The sequence below is a fragment of the Garra rufa genome, chromosome 1, assembly GCF_049309525.1.
Source record: "Garra rufa chromosome 1, GarRuf1.0, whole genome shotgun sequence".
NCBI lineage: Eukaryota > Metazoa > Chordata > Actinopteri > Cypriniformes > Cyprinidae > Garra > Garra rufa.
Window position 1 is genome coordinate 54,147,278 of NC_133361.1, and position 21,921 is coordinate 54,169,198.

Sequence of the window (21,921 nt, forward strand, 5' to 3'; positions counted from 1 at the left end):
AGTCAAGCTACTGCAATACGAGCATTTGTGCATTTTTTGTTAAAAAGTATATCATTTTTTATTTTTTTAAGAGCATTACCGATCATTTCACTAGATAAAACCCTTATTCCTCGGCTGGGATTGTGTAGAGCCCTTTGAAGCTGCACTGAAACTGCAATTTGGACCTTTAACCCGTTGATTCCCATTGAACTCCACTATATGGAGAAAAATCCTGGAATGTTTTCCTTAACCCTCTGGGCCTCTTCGGTCATTTTTGACTGAAAAATTTTATGTTTTGAATTTTTAAAAATCGTAGCTTCATCAGAATGAGATGACACTTGGTGACTTTTGTTGCATTAGCTATGTGAGTACAAAAAAAAATCAGTGACATGATTCGGATATGTTAAAGGGTCAAAAAAAAAAATAGTCACACTTGGCTCCTTCGCGGTCAAAAATGACCAACATAGGAAATGAATGGGAAATACGAAAAAATGTGATAATTCAGATAATCTTTTGGTAATACAAGCTACAAATGAGCAACTGTGCTGAAAAGAAGTGTTCAGCAAGCAAGGACTGACACTCTAAAATAACAAAAGTACAGAACTGACACACACGCACACACACACACACACAGACACAAAGAAATAAGCAGAAAAACGCAAAACCTGATATTTATCCAATCAAAAAAATATCTAAACCTTGCCAAAATGTATCTTTTAGAATGTCTGAATATATTTCTAAATGCAAAGCCTAATAAAATGAAGAAACAGTAAAAAGAAAAAAACAATAGGAATCCCAAAGCCCCTGTATATATGTATATAGGGAGATACAGGAGTTTACATGGCATTACACAAGTTTTTATTTTTTATGCCACTAGATGGTGCAATTTTCACTTTAAAAAAATGGATTTTAAATGCTTTTACTCTATTTTAATGTGAAATGTTGTATTTATTGAAAAATAATAAATACATAATTAATTAAAAAATATAATATAAAATATAATTCTACTGGGAAAAAATTGCTCATTAAAACTGTATAGATATTGCATAGATTCACAAAAAATGCTCAAAATTCTAAATAATAATTACAAAATATTATTGAACAAAAATGTATTTAATTGATTTTCCTGAAGAAAAAAAAAAGTTACTTTTTAAGGCTTCGGTCACTTTTGACCGCGAGGGAGCCAAGTGTGACCCCTTAATGAGGAGGCCCAGAGGGTTAAAAAGCTCAATTTTTTTTCGACTGAAGACAGACAGACATGAACATTTCAGATGACATAGGTCAAAAATATCAATTACATTGTGGAAATCAGCTGAGAATTATGACTGAACAATTTTCTTAATCTGAAACTAATAAGAAACAAGTCAAGTTTTAATGGACTATATTAACATTCCAAAATTACAGCTTATGTTTCATTAATTGATGTGTAGAACAATATAAACTCACCATGCAACCTCCATCAATGATACAGGTACAGCCGCGGCATAAATGGCCAGGTCTCCGTACAGGTACACAATGATACAGATGTAGAACATGTTGACGCCAACTGCGAAAAGAACCAGCATTTGTCATTCCAAAGATTCATGGCTTTACATAAAACATCACCTCAAATACAAACAGGTGGAGATGTTAACTGAACATGAAGATGGGCGGCATCATTCCCTAGAAGATTCCTCTGATGTTCCTCCCCAACACTAAACGCATGGAGCCGCAACGCAGCCGTATAAATCAACCTAATTAAAGAAGCAAGCACTTCATTACGAAATTCCCCCCTGCTCTTCTCTTCATTAACCCCACACTCCTCTTCACCTGTTCCTCCATCCATCCATCACTCAGTCCCTGCAGTTGGAGAAGGATGGAGAGCATTCAAGAGGAAACACATGGGCTTACAATATCACATTCATCACTGAAACTCCTACAAGGATCTTGAACGGTCCAACAGACCAACAAGCTCATTAATTTCTCTTAAGGCAACTAGAGCTAACAGACTATTAAAAGTAAATTTAAATAAAGAAAAAAATTACGAAATACACTTTTACAAGCTCAATTGAGTCATTTTCCCTCCACAAAAAATGCAGCAAATGGTGCTATCATTTCCAGTTCATTTTACGAAGATGAGTGGAGAAAAGCTGGCAGAAAATGTGGAATATTATAAATCTTAAATATTGAGGTTAATTAAGAATACAGTTTTTCAAATCAGTTCCAGTTTGTTTTACAAAGATGAGTGGCAAAAAATGTGGGGAATCATAAAGTCAGTTGCAGAGCTTATTTTACAAATTTTTAAGCAAAAAGGAGAAAGAGCGAGCATGTTACTTTAAATACTGAGGTTAATTGAGAATATCATTTTTAACCCAGTTCAAGATCTTTTTACAAAGATGAGTGGCAGAAAACATGGGAAATTATAAACACCAAATGAGGTGAAGTGCTTATTTTACAAATTTGTAAACAAAATTGACAAAAGAGGAAAGGTGAGTCAGTTACTATAAATATAGAAATACTGAGGTTTACCAAATAACACATTTCTTGCATCATTAGACATATACAACTAAATGTAATAGGAATGCAATGATAACTAAAATTTTGGTTGATTTAGATACACTAATAATTATTTTCATGTTATGGCTATTAACTGATGAATGGAATTTAAAAAAAACTGTGGGGGAAAAAAATTCTGAATTGTCCTCACAAATGCGAGTTTGAATCGTGCAATTCTGACTTTTTTCTTTGAATTGTGAGACAAGAACTCTGAATTCAGATTTTTTCTTCACAAAAAAGTGGGTTTGTGTCTCGCAATTATGACTTTTCTCAGAATTGTGTTTTACCCTCAATATTTAAAAACCTTGCAATTAAGGTTTTTTCTGTATTGTGAGACCAAAACTCGCAATTCTGCTTTTTTTTTTTCTCACAAATGCGAGTTTGTATCTCACAAATCTGACTTTGTCTCAGAATTATGAAACAAAAAGCTTGCAATTCTGTTTTTTTTTTCTCTGAATTTTGAGACAAAAACTCACAAGTACAAAGTTTGTATCTCGCAATTTTGACTTTTCCTCAGAACTATGAGCTAAAACTTGCAATTGTGAAATGAAAACTTTGAGATAATGAGATAAAAACTCCCAATTCTGATTATTTCCTCACAAATTTGAGTTTATGTCTTGCAATTCTGAATTTTTTCTCCAAACTACAAGATGAAAACTGGCAATTCAGATTTTTTTCTCACAAATTTGAGCTTGTCGCAATTCTGACTTTTTTCTCAGAATTGTGAAAAACCTTGCAATTCAGATTTTTTTTTCTCACAAATGCAAGTTTGTATCTCGCAATTCTGTCTTTTTTTGTCTCAGATTTTTGAAATAAAAACCTTGCAATTCTGATTTTTTTTTCTCTGAATTGTGAGACAAAAACTTGCAAGTTCAAGTTTGTATCTCGCAATTCTGACTTTTATGTGTCTCAGATTTTTTAAATAAAAACCTTGCGATTCTGATTTTTTTCTTCTCTAAATTGTGAGACAAAAACTCGCAAGTTCAAGTTTGTATCCCGCATTCTGACTTTTTTTCAGAACTATGAACTAAAACTTGCAATTCTGACTCCAAATTGTGAAATTTTTTCTCACAAATGCAAGTTTTTCTCTTACAATTCTGATTTTTTTCCTCAACTGTGAGTTTATATCTAGTAATTCTGAATTTTACTTGCGAGTTCATCTTATAGTTCTGTTTTTTTTTCTGACGAATGCAAGTTTGTATCTTGCAATTCTGTCCTTTTCTCACAAATTTGAGGTTGCATTTCCTCAGAATTGTAAAATAAAAACCTTGCAATTCTGATTTTCTTTCTCTGAATTGTAAAATAAAAACCTCGAAATTCAGATTTTTTCATCTGATTTATGAGACAACTCACAAATCTGATTCTGATAATGAGCTGAAAACTCCCAATTCTGTCTTTTTCACACAAATTTGTTTGTATCTCGCAATTTTGACTTTTCTTCATCAGGATTGTGAAATAAAAACTTGCAATTCTGACTTTTTTCTCACAAATGTCTGCCCATTTCCACCACTAAATAAAAAATAAAAAAGGTAATTGTGACTATTTCTCTTAAAATACTGACTTTTTTTCTCAGAATTGTGAGATATAAACTTGCAACTGCGAGTCCAATACTGACAGGAAAAAGATATGTTCTCATAATTTATATCTTACAGTTCTGACTTAACTTGCAAATTCATGTAATAAAGTAAGAATTGCGAGATATAAACTCGCAATAGCAAGAAAAAAAAAAGTCTGAACTGTAAGATAAAGTTTTTTTATTTAGTGGTGGAAATGGGCTTCCATAGCTAAGTGAGGCAATCTAAATACAGCAGTCAACATATGAAGTGGACCAAAACTTTTCAACAAAGTTGTCCTAAAACCAAAACAACAAATGTCCTTGTCTAAAGACAACTTTGATGAACTTGTTTGATCCACTTCAAAAGTTGACTACTATACAAAAAATAGGAAAAAGTTAGCACGTGCGAAATTAAATATGGCTATGGTTCTTCTTTTCACTTAAGTCTATAGGATTTGGTTCTAGTTTTATCCACCAGGTATCACTTTGTCTCACAAGTAAGTCCAATCACTTTGAAAAGTAACAGCATACCTCTTTTCAATAAGGCATAAACACTGCAAGTCAAATTACACACCAAAGTTTAACAGCTCTGGTGTTAACTGAGGTTTTGAAAAAAAAAAAAATCCCCATCATGAGCCAAAAGTAATAGTCTTAGCAAGCACACCTAAAAACAAAATCAATCATGAACTAATCTATCTCCTCTGTGACATTATCCGAAGCTGCCTTCTAATCAACCTGTCAGAGGGAAGGTTACAGTGACTGTGAACATCCCTGATAAACCAGCGGCCATGAAGAAAACTGTCCGATGATGAAACGTTGAAAGCCAGGCTTTCAACCAAAGCGTCAGTGATTTCAGACCAAAGCGGATTCACATTCTGCTTCTGCAACCAAATAGTGGCTGATTGTGTTTTCTCTAAAAACAACCTCCCACCTGCCTGGACAATCCTAAAGTCCATTCACAAACATTAAAGCCTCTAACTACAGTTGATTTTGCTCTATAAAAGACTGCGGTTTCTTGCGGCTCATGGATTGATCACCCCCATTACGAAGGCTGCGTTTAGCAATTGCACCAGCGTTAAAAAGACAGCATGTCCTAAGACAGGAGGGCAAACCTGTGTTAGATTTAAAGCTAGTCAATACTAAAGTCACACTAACTAAACTAATCTCCTTCACAGTGAGTTACGCTTCCATTTAATACATTTACGATCAGAGTCTGCAATGCTCCTCAGGTAGTCATTAGTTTCTCCCAAATGCACCTCCAAAGTGGCCGCTTCATTCCAGTCTATGCTGGGAAAGGTCAGGGCAAAGCAAGCTATTTTAACACATCACGCTTAATAGAATAATGAAGAGTCGACAAGGCGAGCGTGTGACGTCTGTGCTGAACACTAAGCTGGTGTTTGTGTTCACTAAAAGTGAGTGTGTGCAGCATTGGCTTGTTGGAAGGTGTGACGAGTGCGCTACCTAGTGGGTGCCGTAGGCCATCACATGCTGTGGATATAGTCAGAAATGAACTTTTTCATTAGGATGCAATATTTCCACCTGGAATTGATTTCTGGTGCAATTAAAATCAAATACGCTTTTTACAGCTTTGTCTTGCTTACAAAACAACAATTTAAAAATATCCACATAACACTGAACTTTTCTTTAATATTCTAGTAGACGTAGCCTATCAACAAAGCACAATTTAACTTAAAATTAATAAGTTAGTAAAATAATATTATTTGGCCATTTTTAAGACCCCCTTCTTGAATCAGGCACGTGTTTTTAATGTGCATATAAATGCAGCTTTGCTCAGCAAAGAAGAATGGTATAATAAATGTATTGACAGAGCAGTGTAATGACTGTTATCATTATTTTTATCTTACTTCAATTTATTTTACAGAACAGTTAAAATTACAATGCATTTATGAATGCTGACTTCACATTTCATTTTAAAACAAAACTAAATCCTGCGTTTTCAGATAATTTCCTCTTCACTGGCAACTAATATCAACACCTGTTTGGTAGGGCTGTTACGATTATGAAATTTGGCTGACGATTAATTGTCTAAGAAATAATCATCATAATAAAAGGCCTAGATTTTTATGTGCATTGTGAATTTAACTGTTACAAAGGATTGTCATTAGGGACAACATAAAATGGAAAATATACAGTGCCTTGCAAAAGTATTTATTATTAATTCATTTTTTTTTTCACATTTTGTTTTGTTGCAGCGTTATGTTAAAATGCTTTAAATGAGTTTTTCCCCCACATCAGTTTACACTCCATACACCATAATAATGACAAAGCAAAAAACAGATTTGCAAATTTTACAAATGTATTAAAAATAAAACACTGAAATAAGTACATTGCATAAGTATTCATACCCTTAACTCAGTACATAGTTGAAGCACCTTTACAGCCGCAAGTCTTTTTGGGTATGATGTGACAAGCTTTGCACATCTGCATTTGGCAATTATCTGCCATTCTTTGCCTCACCTTTTCACCTCTCAAGCTCTGTCAGCTTGGATGGGGGCTGGCAGACATTTTCTAGAGTCCTAGTTGTTCCAGTCGTCTTCCATTATGGATAATGCTTCTGTGAACCTTCAATGCAGCAGATTTTTTTCTGAACTCTTCCCTAGATCATTGCCTTAATGCAAGTCTGTCACTGAGCTCTACAGGCAGTTATCTTGACCTCAGGACTTGGTTTTTGCTCTGATATGCATTTTCAGCTGTTAGACCTTTTCTGAGAGGTGTGTGCCTTTCTAAATCATACTCATTCAAATTAATTTGCCACAGTTTAACTCCACTCGAAGTGTAGTAACATCTAGAAGCAATATGAATGCTCCTGAGCTAGATTTCGAGCGTCCCAGAAAAGGGTATGAATACTTATGCAACAGGATCTTTTACGTTTTTTATTTCTAATAAATTTGCAAAGTTCTTGTTAAAAGTTGTTAAAAGCTCTGTTTGTGATGTTTTGTTGATATTGTGAGTGCACACAAATACAAGTAGACCCTTTACAGTTTTGTGAGAAAAATGACGAATAATTGTAAATTGTTTCCACTGAAAAAATGCAAGTGTTCACACTGGCACCTGCATGTAAAGCCCACTTCAGTTTTCACTCTCCACAAAAAAAACAATCGGATAAGCACCTAATAGCGCACATCTATCTAGGTGTAACGTTTAAACTAACATCATTTCATACTTAAACTGTTTTTATATCTATAGATTTTATTTTAGGCAAGTCATGATGATTTGAGAAGGCATGCTATGAATTCCAAGCTGTGAATCCTCGCAGTTTCGAGACTTTTAGGGGATTTTGCTCCCGCATTTAAATGCTGTTGTCACTCCTGGAACTTAGTGTGTAAGTGGCCTATGTATGAATGCGCTGGCTTTTTTGTGGTTGCCAAAGAAGTGCAATAATAACTGTTGTCTGAATTGACCGTGGTTTGAAGAAATAAGCACGATCAGACGGTTATTTAATAATCTTGACACGCCTACTGTTTGGCCATCACATTTACAAGATCAAAAGAAACATGTGATTCATTCTAATGCTTGACAGTGAGCTAATCTAAATATGCCATAACTGTCACTTTGCATTTTGCGTCACATTTTGTGTTAATCACGACAGTTGTAATAGATATAGTTCAATTGTAAAGAAGCCTTTTTACCCCTTTATCTTGAATTTGTGATGATTTTTTGTTAACTTTGGTGGCAATTTTGCACCAAGCCTCAGTTAAATTTTCAACCTTGTATGGAACAGAGCAGCAGGCTATTTCTGATGTACGTCCTTTGTTAGATGGTTAGAAAAGATGCCAAAAGCAATGCTGGTGAGATATTACAAGGCTCCTCTGGGCACTGTTGAGTCAGCCTTTGTGTAGTACCGCTCGTGAAATGATGCTTAGGAGGGCAAGAATCCTGAAAAAAGGAATCTGTATAAACGCCACCTTGGTCTGTAGTTCAAGGTGAACACGTCGTCTTTAAATTCATCATAAGATTCTCATTACCTGGGTTCTCCATCTTTAGGCAAGCCTCTCCTTTCTTTACATTAGAGTAGATAACAGATCTAGAGTGAGGTGATTACAACCAAAAGTAATTTAACTAGTTCTAATTATACCTCATTAGCAGCCAATAACCTTGTTCACCGTGACTGAACATTCCGGCAAAACTTGACCTTCGCAAGCCATCTTTTAAGGCCTGTTTAATAGCCTTATAAAGCTAAATGTCTTAACTGGAGATTACATTGTAATGCATAATGATGCAAGAACTCTTACCTTTATTAAAAAACATGGATGCCATTTGTCCCATCTCGACTCTCTCGACAATGTCAAAGTGGTCTATATTCGCAGCACGCTCTGTTACATCAAATGACAAAACCAACAGTGACCTTAAGATTTTGATCTTGGGTAACATTGCAAACCATTATATCGACAAAGACACAATGCAATACAAACAGCACTTACGGACAGAGAGAATGGGCCGCGTCTCGACCGGCTCCGAACGTCCCCGGATAATGACCTCATCATCTGAATAGTCCGAGCTGGAGTCGCTGTCATTGATCTTAAAATGGTTGGGAACACAAAAATGGTTAATTTAATTATTTTATGCCCTGAGCAAACATGCTTACAACCAAAAACCCAGCATATGACATTGATTTCTGAAGGATCATGTGACACTGAGAACATAAAGGAGTAGTTCACTTTCAAAACTAAAATTTACAGATAATGTACTCACCCCCTTATCATCCAAGAAGTTCATGCCTTTCTTTCTTCAGTCATAAGGAAATTATGTTTTTTGAGTAAAACATTTCTGTTTTTTTCTTCATATAATGGACTTCTATGGTGCCCCAGAGTTTGAACTTCCAAAATGCAGCTTCAAAGGGCTCTAAATGATCCTCCCTGAGGAAGAAGGGTCTTATCTAGCAAAACGATGGGTTATTTATTTATTTTTTTAATTACAATTCATATAATTTTTAACTTCAAATGCTCGTCTTGTCTAGCTCTGCATTTTTTTTTTAGAAAATAACCGATCGTTTCGCTAGACCCTTCTTCCTCGGCTGGGATCATTTAGAGCACTTTGAAGCTGCATTTTGGGAGTTCAAACTCCGGGGCGCCATAGAAGTCCATTATATGGAGAGAAAAAACAGAAATGTTTTAGAGTCATTTGAAGCTGCATTTTGAAAGTTCAAACTCGGGGGCACCATAGAAGTCCATTATATGGAGAGAAATCCTGAAATGTTTTACTCAAAAAACACCATTTCTTTATGACTGAAGAAAGAAAAACATCTTGGATGACAAGGGGGTGAGTACATTATCTGTAATTTTTTGTTCTGAAAGTGAACTACTCCTTTAAGTAATGATGCCGAAAATTCAGCTTTGTATGAGAAATAAATTTAATTTTAAAATAATATCAAAATAGAAAGCAGTTTATTTAAGTGCAATAATATTTCACAATATTACTGTTTTTATTGTATTTTGAAATACTGTTAGATCAGCAGAGTACAGCTTTTTTTTTACATCTTTGGTGATTTTTTTGTTGTTTTTGGAGCTCTACAGCACTCGTCCCCATTGACTCTATTTTGTGAAGTAATTAGGGCCCTATGAAATCCATTTTAATTTTCTCCCAAATTCCGTTTTTCCATTTTTTTTTTTTTTAGACTTTGTTTTGGTAGTTAGATTAAACTTTTTGATTAATGAAGTATCTCAAATTAGTTACAAGTTACATTTTTAAGGCCCTATGCTATTTTTTTCTTCAAATTCTGTTTTATATTTTTACAAAATATAGGTAAAAATGTGTTAATTTTAATGGTTTCAATAAATTTTAATAGCATCTTTAAATAATAGATTTTTTTTAATTATATATACATATATATATAAATAAATAAAAGGCCAGTTTTATGCACCTGCCGTGAGAGGTTTGGCACAACATGCAGCGGCACCGTCTTAGTCTCTGTCCGGCAGGGGTAAAACAATTAAAATGCTGAAGGTGAGGTACAATTCATATTTCTTCATTAAATAACTCAGAAAGTCATTTGAAAGCCTTATAAGAGACATAATTTCAGTAAATGACCTAGTGCTCTCTCTCTTTCTCTCTCAATGTGCGCAAATGGCTTCCAATCACCACATTGCATCTGACTATTAGCGAGCTGCATGCTGCACAGTTGACACAGGAACTGTTACTTGCACAGTAGAGGCAGTGTTGCATAGTCACTAAAGTTTATAAATTGCAATTTCTTTTTAATTCTTTCCAGTATTTTAACCATTTAACCACTTGCACACTCCCTCGCACAGCAGTGCAGATTTTGTTTCTGCAAAAAGTCTACGCTGCACACGCAGAATTAAAGTGACAGTGCATTGTTTGCTGTAAATTTGAACAAGGATTGACACGAAAATTTCATAATTACCCCATAAATGCAATAAAATTAAAGTTTACTGTATTTCACAGTCAACACATATGGGTTTCCGGCTAGGTGTAAAGGAAAAGAGCACTTTTAGATAAACAAGGCAATAACAGATGCCACTCATGGAGGTAAGAAAACAAAGTTCTTTATTAACAGCAGGATTGCTTGTAATAAAGATTAAAATGCAAAAGAAAAGGCAGTAGAACTGACTGTTTCTGTCAATAGTAAGTTTTAATTTAGAATGTTTCTAATAACATAAGAAAAGTACTTTAAATGTTTTGCCACTTGCTTGAGCAACCTAATTTATACATCTAGAAAAAAAAGTGTAAAAAGCATTGAATAATAAACTCGTCTATGAAAGATTACTGTTACTGTACATTTACAAAAAAAATGTATCACAATGCTAAAAAAAAAACATTCTCAATATCAGTGCTTGGATTTGAAATCCAAATAATTAATAAATGTATTTGCAGAAATCAGGCCTGCGCCATGTGTAAGCCAGCGGTCCTCACTATTTTTTCGCACTTGTAGGACAAAGTCAATAGGACAGCCACTGTTACTGCAAAGTATACCAAAAGTCACATCCAGTCATAGCATGTCTGGTTATCAATCTGTCATCCCTGATCATATGCAATGCAATAAGGGTTATTTTTAAAAGTTATTTTTATAAAAGTTATTTGCTTCTACATTATCCCATCATGTATCTAACCATCTAAGAGCACATTTGGCGTTAAGAGCTGGAAGGCTTGCTGGAAAGGGTCAATGTCAGGAACATAAGGGCAGAGCAATTTTAAATATCTTTCTAGTCTAGCTTGTATTTTCGCTGTTTTGGGTAATTATGTGTAATTATTATTATTTGTAATAGAGTAGACACTGACTATTGTTCATGTATTTATGTCCTCATTTAGTGAGACAGCAGTATATGTGTGTAGTAAACGAAACCGCACGTCTGTGCTATTCATAAAAAGACACACAGGATTCATATTAAATTGTATTTTTGCAGCTTAATATTTCCAGATACTAGTCCATAATCGTGATTTGATTTAAGTGTAATGACCTACTTTTGATTTATTCATCCAAACTTTGACAAATTCAGTGATATTCTGCATTATACAGTATTCTGTTGTTATGACTGGATTCCGCTTTTCCTCCATGTTTCTGCATCACGGAAATCATAATTACAATGGGCCTAATTATGAATGCTCCTGAGCTAAATTTCAAGTGTCCCAGAAAAGGGTATGAATACTTATGCAATGGGATCTTTTCAGTTTTTTTTTTTTTTTATAAATTTGGACAAAGGTTAACATTTTTTGCTTTGTCATTATGGAGTAGGGAGTGTAGATTGATGTGGGAAAAAATTATTTAAAGCAGTTTAACATAAGGCAGCAACATAACAAAATGTGAAAAAAAAGAATTGCGCAAGGCAATCTATATATGTTGAAGCGGAAAAGGCTGAAAAAAGAAAAAAAAAGAGAGATAATCTATTAAATATAAATATAAACATTTAACTTTTAGCTTTTATAGGCCAAGATTGTTTGCCAGAAGACGTTTTCTATATTCTATTTGTATTGGTGAAACAGACTAGAAACATACTGAGCATTGGCCTCGTTCTGAAACTGCTTCAACACATAATGGCTCTATTTTAGAACTTCTGCCCTAAATTGCCCTGTTTCATTCACTGATAGGTCAATCTCGTTCAAAGCTTCATCAACTTTCTGGCTTGATTACCTGCAGTGGGAAGTGCAACATTTCCATGATCAGTGTAGTTTTCATAGGGAACGACCTGAGACTGAATAAGAACATACTGTTCAGGGTAGAGCTGGCATTAAACTGATGCAGTCACTAACCTCTTCCTGTTCTCTCCTCTTCCAGCGCAGCTGGGCATTGGCAGCAGCCATGGCTTCAATCACAAATGTGGTGGTCATGAAACTGAAAGAAAAAAGAAAAGTTAAAAACACGTGTAGCATGTCTTAGAAAACAAGAATAAGGGAAAACATGATACAAAGACATGCCACTGGTTGGTATAAGAAAAAAAATCCTTTAAGACTAAATTATTTTCTTTTTTTTCCCACTGTTGTCAAACCACATGTTGTGGTAAGAAAGAAAAAAGTAATAACTGACAATATCTACGCACAGACTATATCATTCAATCTTAGTGCAAAATATGCAAAACTGTATGTCATACACATTACGTTCATCTCCTCCTATAACCAGTATTTAAAGACCACTGTTGTCTGGTCTCTTTCCTCTGCTTTTTCACTGATATACAGCGCCATCCTGTTTCATCTAAACACTCATAACTCTCCCCTGGGCTCTGTCAGTGACTCAGACAGCTGGCAGGTTGGCAGAGGTGATAAATGGGTTTTGATGGCCGCAGCACCAGCAGCAGCGGTAACAGGGTTGAGAGGTCGGCTAAAGATGAGCGAGTGACGGAGAGAAATAGCATGCAAAAAAACACATTGCAGACGAGATGAGGTAGAGAATTACACTTCTCAAATTCATGCCCTAACAACATTGGAGACCCATTCTAACCCTGTTTGGCAAACCACCACGAAGAATATTGAAGGAAATCCAATACACACTGCCTCCTAAACCTGATATGTGAAACCCCCAAATAATCAAGCCTAGCAGCGAGGTATGCACTTAAGACTCGCAATATGAAAACGGCAAATAAAATAAGATTAAACCAAGTGGCTTCTGCAAACAAATGCTTCTAGAGCTTTTCTCAGAGCTTAACTTTCTGACCCCTTGTTGCAATGACTTTTAGGGTGTATTTACACTTGACAGGTTTTGTTCGATTAAAACAAACTCTGGTGTGATTGGTCTGTTGCTTTGGTGCACACGAAACAAGCTTTCAAACTGCGTTTTGACTAAAATATAAATGCAGCATGGACCAAAGGTGTCTAAACAAACCAAAAACAGGACGTGATGTATGCAACAGAAAATCCTGGTGCTGTTTGACTACACATTTTTAAGCTCTTTGTGAATTACAAGCTGTTACAATATCATCATTTGTATACATATATGAGTGCATTTAGACCAGCACACAACAGTTTTGGATGTTCAGTTAGTTTGCAAAACATATGTCATAAAAGCGGTCTAATTAGGTTGTAACTGTATCCTTATGTCTTTTTTTTTTTTTATGGAAGCCCGTTTCCGCAACTGAATAAAAAAAAAAAAAAAAAAAAAAAAAAGCGATTTTTTCTCACAATTCGGACTTTTTTTTCCACACTGAACTATATATACTATATATATAAATTCACAATTGCGAATTTGTATCTTAGAATTCTGACTTTTTTCCCGCAATTGCAAGTTTAAATTTCGCAGTTCTGACTTTCTCAAAATTCAGACTTTTTTCTCAGAACTTGCAATCACAAGCTATAAAGTCCTATTTTGAGGGGAAAAAAAGACTGATATGTTCTCAGAATTGCAAGTATCTCAAAATTTTGACTTAACTCACAATTGCAAGATATGGACTCGCAATTCTGAGGAAAAAAACAATTGCGAATTTGCGAGATATAAACTCACAATTCTAAGGGAAGAAGTGATGATTGTAAGTATATATCTTGCAATGCTGACTTCATTACTCAGAATTGAGTTTTTCCTCAAAATTGCAAGTTTTTCCCTCAGAATTGAGTTTATTTCTCAAAATGTACAATTCTGACTTTAAATCCCGAAATTGCGAGTTTATATTGCTCAATTCTGACTTCATTCCTCAGAATGGCGAGTTCATTTCTCAGAATTTAGTTTATTTCTCAAAATCCAGAGTTTTTCTTTCTTAAAATTGCGAGTTTGTCTCAAAATTCTGACTTAATTTCTCGGAATTGCAAGTTTATTCCTCAAATTGTGAGTTTGTCTCGCAATTCTGACTTTATATCTCACAATTGTGAGTTTAAATCACTCAATTCTGAGTTTATTCCTCAGAAATGCAAGTTTTTTCCCACAGAATTGCAGGCTTTTCCCTCAGAACTGCAAGTTTATTCCTCAGAATTGAGAGTTTTTTCTCAAAATTTAGAGTTTATTTCTTAATATTCAGAGTTTCTCACAATTCTGACTTCATTTCCCAGAACCGCAAGTTTATATCAGTGAATTCTGACTTAATTTCTCAGAACTGCAGGTTTATTTCTACAAAACTGCAAGCTTATTCCACAAAATTGAGAGTTTATTTCTCAAAATTGCGAGTTTGTCTCACAATTCTGACTTTATATCTCACAATTGTGAGTTTTATTACTCAATTCTGACTTTATTCCTCAGAATTGCGAGTTTTTCCCACAGAGAGAAGTTTATTGCTCAGAATTGTGAGTTTATTCCTTAAAATTCAGAGTTTGTCTAGCAATTCTGACTTTATATCTCACAATTGTGAGTTTTATTACTCAATTCTGACTTTATTCCTAAGAATTGCGAGTTTTTCCCACAGAGAGAAGTTTATTGCTCAGAATTGTGAGTTTATTCCTTAAAATTCAGAGTTTGTCTCACAATTCTGACTTTATATCTCACAATTGTGAGTTTTATTACTCAATTCTGACTTTATTCCTCAGAATTGCGAGTTTTTCCCACAGAGAGAAGTTTATTGCTCAGAATTGTGAGTTTATTCCTTAAAATTCAGAGTTTGTCTAGCAATTCTGACTTTATATCTCACAATTGTGAGTTTTATTACTCAATTCTGACTTTATTCCTCAGAATTGCGAGTTTTTCCCACAGAGAGAAGTTTATTGCTCAGAATTGTGAGTTTATTCCTTAAAATTCAGAGTTTGTCTAGCAATTCTGACTTTATATCTCACAATTGTGAGTTTTATTACTCAATTCTGACTTTATTCCTAAGAATTGCGAGTTTTTCCCACAGAGAGAAGTTTATTGCTCAGAATTGTGAGTTTATTCCTTAAAATTCAGAGTTTGTCTAGCAATTCTGACTTCATTTCTCAGAAAGGCGAGTTTATATCACTCAATTCTGACTTTATTCCTCAGAATTGCGAGTTTTTCCCACAGAGAGAAGTTTATTGCTCAGAATTGTGAGTTTATTCCTTAAAATTCAGAGTTTGTCTAGCAGCAATTCTGACTTTATATCTCACAATTGTGAGTTTTATTACTCAATTCTGACTTTATTCCTCAGAATTGCGAGTTTTTCCCACAGAGAGAAGTTTATTGCTCAGAATTGTGAGTTTATTCCTTAAAATTCAGAGTTTGTCTAGCAATTCTGACTTTATATCTCACAATTGTGAGTTTTATTACTCAATTCTGACTTTATTCCTAAGAATTGCGAGTTTTTCCCACAGAGAGAAGTTTATTGCTCAGAATTGTGAGTTTATTCCTTAAAATTCAGAGTTTGTCTAGCAATTCTGACTTCATTTCTCAGAAAGGCGAGTTTATATCACTCAATTCTGACTTCATTCCTCAGAATTGGGAGTTTATTCCTCAGAATTGCAAGTTTTCCCTCAGAACTGCAAGTTTATTCCTCAGAATTGCGAGTTTCTCAAAATTCAGAGATTATTTCTTAAAATTCAGAGTTTGTCTCGCAATCCTGACTTAATTTCTCAGAACGGCGAGTTTATATCCCTCAATTCTGACTGTTTATTTCTCAGAATCGTGAATTTATTTCTCAAAATTCAAAGTTTATTTCTTGAAATTGCCAATTTATTACTCGGAATTGCGAGTTTATTTTTCAAAATTGCGAGTTTATATCACTCAATTCCGACTTTATTCCTCAGAATCACGAGTTTATTCCTCAGAACTGCAAATTTATTTCAGAGTTTATTTCTCAAATTTGCCTTGCAATTCTGCCATTATATCTCACAATTACGAGTTCATTCCTCAGAATTGAGAGTTCATTGCTCAAAACCGCAAGTTTATTTTTTTTTTAATTTAGAGTTTGTCTCGCAATGCTGACTTAATTTCTCAGAATTACAAGTTTATATCTCACAGTTCTGAGAAAAAAGTCAGAATTGCCAATTTGTTTAACGCTGTTCTCTGAGGGAAAAAAAGAATTGTGAGATGTAAATTCACAACTTTGAGAAGGAAAGTAAGAATTGTGAGATAAAAAGTTCCAATTAACTTTTTATTTTTATTCAGTGACGGAAATGGGCTTCCATAGTTTTGTGTCTTTAGTTTTGGTATTAAAAAATACCGAATGTGAATGCTAAGCACACAAACCAGGACTAAATGAATCATTTACTTTTTTGATCTGAACCAAATACTATTGAAGTCAATGGGGACCAACTGTTTTGTTGAAACTCATACAAGTCTGGAACAAACTGAGGATTTGAGGGTTGAGTAAATGACAGAATTGTTTTATTTTAGTGTACTATCCCTTTAAGAGTGACAAAGAGAGGAAGCAAGGGAGTGTGATGGATTAAAAAAAGCCTAGAGGAAGAACATACCTCATAAAAGCCAAAAATGAGATGAGGGACACGCTGACAACCCAACCAGCTGCTGCAAAGGCCTTGGGCATGGTCAGGGCACCAGTGCCAACAATTAGATTGAACATGTACACCAGGCCAACCTACACAAACACAAAACAAACATGTCTATAGCAGATTAAACCGTTTTCAGAAATAACAGATGCATAGAAAATGCATTACAAGAGGCACTCAAGTTTTATCAAACAGAGGGGACAATTACACATCAGCTGTCTACGTTCTCGGTTCTACTTCCTTGCAAAGAGGATGTGTCTGGTATGTTTCCCCATCATGCAATTCAATAAGCTGATGTATGTGATAACTCATTTGAAATGCCCTGCGTTTTCTCCCACTTGAGTGTGCAAGTCACACGTAAATCAATAAAGTCTACTGTAAATTAGTCATGAGCATTACTTACAAAATTTACTGTTAATCCCTTTAGAAACTGATGAGCACTTCCCTTATTGATTATATTAAAAAAATACTTCTTATTAACCAATGCGAGTAAAACGAAACAGATAATGGACGTACTGTACTGTACACTAATACTGACACATTATGACCCTACTGTAAACTTATTGATTTATTTTGGTTTACTTCAAGAGGATTCTTTTCAAAGAGTTTTCAAATGAAGGCCAATGCATATTTTTGTAGTTGACAGCAATAAAATACTTTGCTTAATTTTACAATTGAAGTCAAAAGTTTATATACACTTTGCAGAACCTGCAAAATGTTAATTATTTTATCAAAACAAGATGAATCATACAAAAAGCATGTTGTTTTTTTATGTAGTAAACAATGACTGTATGATTTTGAGCGCTGTCTTTTCACACTGAGGACAACTGAGGGACTCATATGCAACTATTACAGAAGATTCAAACACTCACTGATGCTCCAGAAGGGGGAAAAAATGCATTAAGAGCCAGGGGGTGAAAACGTTTTTTTTTAAAGATCGGGGTAAATTTAACTTATTTTGTCCTCTGGGAAATATGTAAGTATCTTTTGCAGCTTTTGAAGGGCAGTACTAAATGAAATTATGATTATATAGGCAAAATAAGAAAAAATAAATGTATTCTTCATTCTGTTCAAAAGTTTTCACCCCATCGGCTCTCAATGCATCGTTTTCACTTCTGGAGCATCAGTGAGAATTTGAACCTTCTGTAATAGTTGCATATGAGTCACTCAGTTGTCCTCAGTGTGAAAAGACGGATCTTAAAATCATACAGTCATTTTGGGAAAAGGTTCTAATACACAAAAATGCTGAAAAACCAAAGAATTTTTGGGACCTAAAGGATTTTTCTGAAGAACAGCAGGCAGTTCAACTGTTCAGGACAAACAAGGGACTCATGAAAAACTATCACTAAACAAACAAACAAACAAAAAAACACAGCTGTGGATCATTCAGGTAACAACACACTATTAAGAATCAAGTGTATGTAAACTTTTGAACAGGGTCATTTTTAGAAATTCAACTATTATTTTCTCTTGTGGACTGTATGTAAACGTCTTTTATGTGAAACATCTTATTCAGGTCCGTACTTCATTAAAAAAAAATAACATGCCTTTTGTACGATCTCTCTTATTTTGGTCAAATAATTAACATTCTGCAGATTCTGCAAGGTGTATGTGAACTTTTGAGTTGTATATCTTAAAAAAGATGTAACGTATCCTAAAGCCTGTTTAGATAAAATGTTTAATTATTTAATTTTTCGCATCATTTTATCATTTATACAGATTTTTTTCTCAAAAATTCTAAATCTATAGCCTTTCAATTTAGTTTTTGTTTCTGCTACAGAACAATAATAAAAAAAAAAAAAAATCATAATTGCTGCTTTTTACAATTCAGACATTTTTCTCTAATTTGCAAGATTACATCATGCAAATTCAGACTTTTTTCCTCACAATTCTGACTTTTTTCTCCGAATTGTGAGTAAAAAAGACAGAATTATAAGATACAAATTATGAATTGCAAAGTCTTGATTACGTTTTTTTATTTATTTTTTTAATCGTAACAGAAACAGTTTTCACTCTTTATCTGTTAGTTTTATTTAAATATATTATAAAAATAGCCCTATTTGCTAGTAAATTTAACACAATTAATCTGTACAAATGTCTAGCCATTTCCCATATTTTCAGAGGAAAATGAGTTCAAGAAAACCACAAGGCAACATGCCAAAAACACGAGTCTGGCTCATGTGCCGGTTTCTGCTGATTTAAAGCGTGCAAGCATGTTTCTCCTGTTCCCTGAGCTTTCATTTCCTCTTTAAATGAGTAACACAAAGTGAGTGGTTCGAATCACATGACTTACAGTGACATAAAGGCACCAAAAGCCCTTATGTCAACTGTTAATCAAAATGATCTAGTTATAAAACAGAACTTTTGTAGTTTTATCGTCAATCACTGTTCTTAAAGAAATGACAGGTTATCTTGAAGTATTTCATGAATGCCGGTAGGAAGCAACAGAAACCATGTCACATGCATGACACAACCTGACCTGATAGTTTGCAGTTGATACTGTCACAAGACAAAGAGCTGAGTGTACAGAATAATTAAACTGACCAGTTTGTTTTGTAAAGTAGGTCAATCAATACCTAACGTTACTACATGTACAAGCAGTTGGTGAAATGAAATACTCACAAATGGGGAGTAAGGCTCCCCTGTTTCTGTAATGCCGCCAGGCATCTTCGTAGACAAAAACACAACTCTAAAAACTGAAAGTTCACCAGCCTAAAGAAAGAAAACAGAATTTTAGTATTTAATGAACAACAATTTTGCCAAAGGGACATAAGTAGGCCAGAGTACCGTTAACATGACTAGCGTCAACCGTTGTTTACGGTTTATTTATAATCACGCAGATGTCACAAGGAGATGGCAGATTTAATAAACATGCGCTACATTTCTTAACACAACTGCTTTATGATGTTTTAAGTGTAACTGTTTCACCACAGCGAGAGAAAACTTTTTAAAATCACTCATACTGCTAATATTTAAGGCTCACCTGTCACCGTTTGAGGCGACTTGACTTGTCAAGCGAAGTGGCGGTTTGTATCGTTATAAATTACACCTTATATATATTACGTCCTCACGATCAGCGACGCAGCTCGAGAGCAAATGAGATGTAATAACAAACTGGAGCGCATCGTGCACACCTCCTCGTTGTTTTAGTCGCGGATCATTAAGACAGACTGCAGAAGTTCCTTTCTCTGGGAAAACATATCCATTAAAATTAAAGAGCACACAAACGTCAGCAGGAAACAGTTCCTGCGAAAGGGGTGGGGCGAATCAGATCGGAAGTGTTTGCTGATTGGCCGGATCTGGTGACGTTTTATGAAAAAGACGCTTTGTGACGCTTGCAGCATGGAAGCTGAAGATAGTCATTACTTTAATAAGAAGTGTATGATTTAAGTATTATTTAGTTTTATATTTTGCAAATATCTGAACAATACACTCGGATGTAGGATGAGTAAGGTTTGTAATGTTTTTGAAGAAGTCTCATGCGTATCAAGTCCAAGTTTAAGCAAAAATAAGGTAAAAAGAGTAATATTGTGAAAAATTTCAATCTAAAATAACGTTTTTCTATTTTAATAAAATGTAATTTATTCCTGTGGTGGCAAAGCTGAATTTTCAGCGTCATTACTCCAGTCTTTAGTGTCACATGATCCTTCGGAAATCATCTAATTCTAATACAGATGAGGTCAAAAGTTTACATACACCTTGCAGAATCTGCTAAATGTAAATTATTTTACCAAAATAAGAGGGATTATACAAAAGGCATGTTTTGTCAAATTTAGTACTGTGGTGTTACCTGAATGACCCACAGCTGTTTTAGTGATAGTTGTTCATGAGTCTCTTGTTTGTCCTGAACAGTTAAACTGCCCGCTGTTCTTCAGAAAAAATCTTTCAGGTCACACAAATTCTTCGATTTCCTGCATTTTTGTGAATTTGAACCCTTTCCAACAATGACTTATTATTTCAAGATTATTTTTTTCACTATTTTCACACTATTCACACTACAGAAGGTTCAAACTCTCACTGATGCTTCAGAAGCAAAAACTATGCATTAAGAGCTGGGGGTGAAAACTTTTTGTACAGAATGAAGATGTGTACGCTTTTCTTATTTTCTCTAAATATCTTTTTTTACCCCATGTAGTACTGCCCTTCAGAAGCTACATATTTGTTTCCCAGAGGACAAAATAAGTTACATTTACCTTGATCTTCACATTCCAAAAGTTTTCACCCCCCGACTCTTAACGCATTGTGTTTCCTTCAGAAGTAACGGTGAGTGTTTGAACCTTCTGTAATAGTTGCATATGAGTCCCTCAGTTTGAAAAGATGGATCTCAAAACCATGTCATTGTTGGAAAGGGTTTAAAATACACAAACAGCTGAAAAACTGTTCTGGACACACAAAGGACTCGTGAACAACTACCACTAAACAAAAAAAAAAAACAGCTGTGGATCACTCAGGTAACACCACAGTGTTAAGAATCAAGTGTATGTAAACTTTTGAACAGGGTAATTTTTATAAATGTAACTTATTTTCCCTTGTGGACTATATGTAAACATCTTTTATATGAAATATCTTATTTAGGTCAGTACTAAAAAAATATTTTTGTATAACTTATGTATTGTGTATTGACCTCTTTCCGCAGTTGAAATAAAGCATTAAAAAAACGTGAATGAACACCAGAATGCATTTTAAGGAAATAAGAAAAGACAGTTGGTTAATTAATTTTGTATAATTGTATAAAAACCTTATTTTGGTAAAATAATTAATATTTAGCAGATTCTGCAAGGTGTACGTAAACTTTTGACCTCAACTGTATATATTATGATGATTAGGAAGCTCAAGAGTATCTTATTTGTAATTAGTATATTAATACCAATTGCTAGAATGGAACTTAACGTGACAGTAACAGTCTGTTTAACTAATACCTTAAACTTGAATGCAGTAAAGCACGGAATGAAATGTCTTGGCAATAAAGTGAACAATAAAGTCACTAGGTGCATGCATTTTGAGTTTCTGTCTAGACCATTATGTCAACATCTAGACAGCTAAAGGAGAAAATCAGACCACACAGA

General features: G+C 34.4%; 1 protein-coding gene across 1 annotated transcript in view; it reads right to left on the bottom strand.

The window, feature by feature from the left end:
* The window catches only part of LOC141317661 (transmembrane protein 104-like), a 53,202-nt gene extending 33,680 nt beyond the window's left edge, over positions 1–19,522 (bottom strand). The window contains exons 1-6 of the mRNA XM_073833154.1: positions 19,478–19,522; positions 16,823–16,944; positions 12,296–12,377; positions 8,512–8,608; positions 8,323–8,403; positions 1,426–1,525 (exon numbers count right to left, since the gene is read on the bottom strand). Of these exons, the coding sequence (XP_073689255.1) occupies positions 1,426–1,525; positions 8,323–8,403; positions 8,512–8,608; positions 12,296–12,377; positions 16,823–16,944; positions 19,478–19,522 (527 nt within the window). The remainder of the gene's footprint in view (positions 1–1,425; positions 1,526–8,322; positions 8,404–8,511; positions 8,609–12,295; positions 12,378–16,822; positions 16,945–19,477) is intronic.
* Between the last annotated feature and the right edge of the window lie 2,399 nt (positions 19,523–21,921).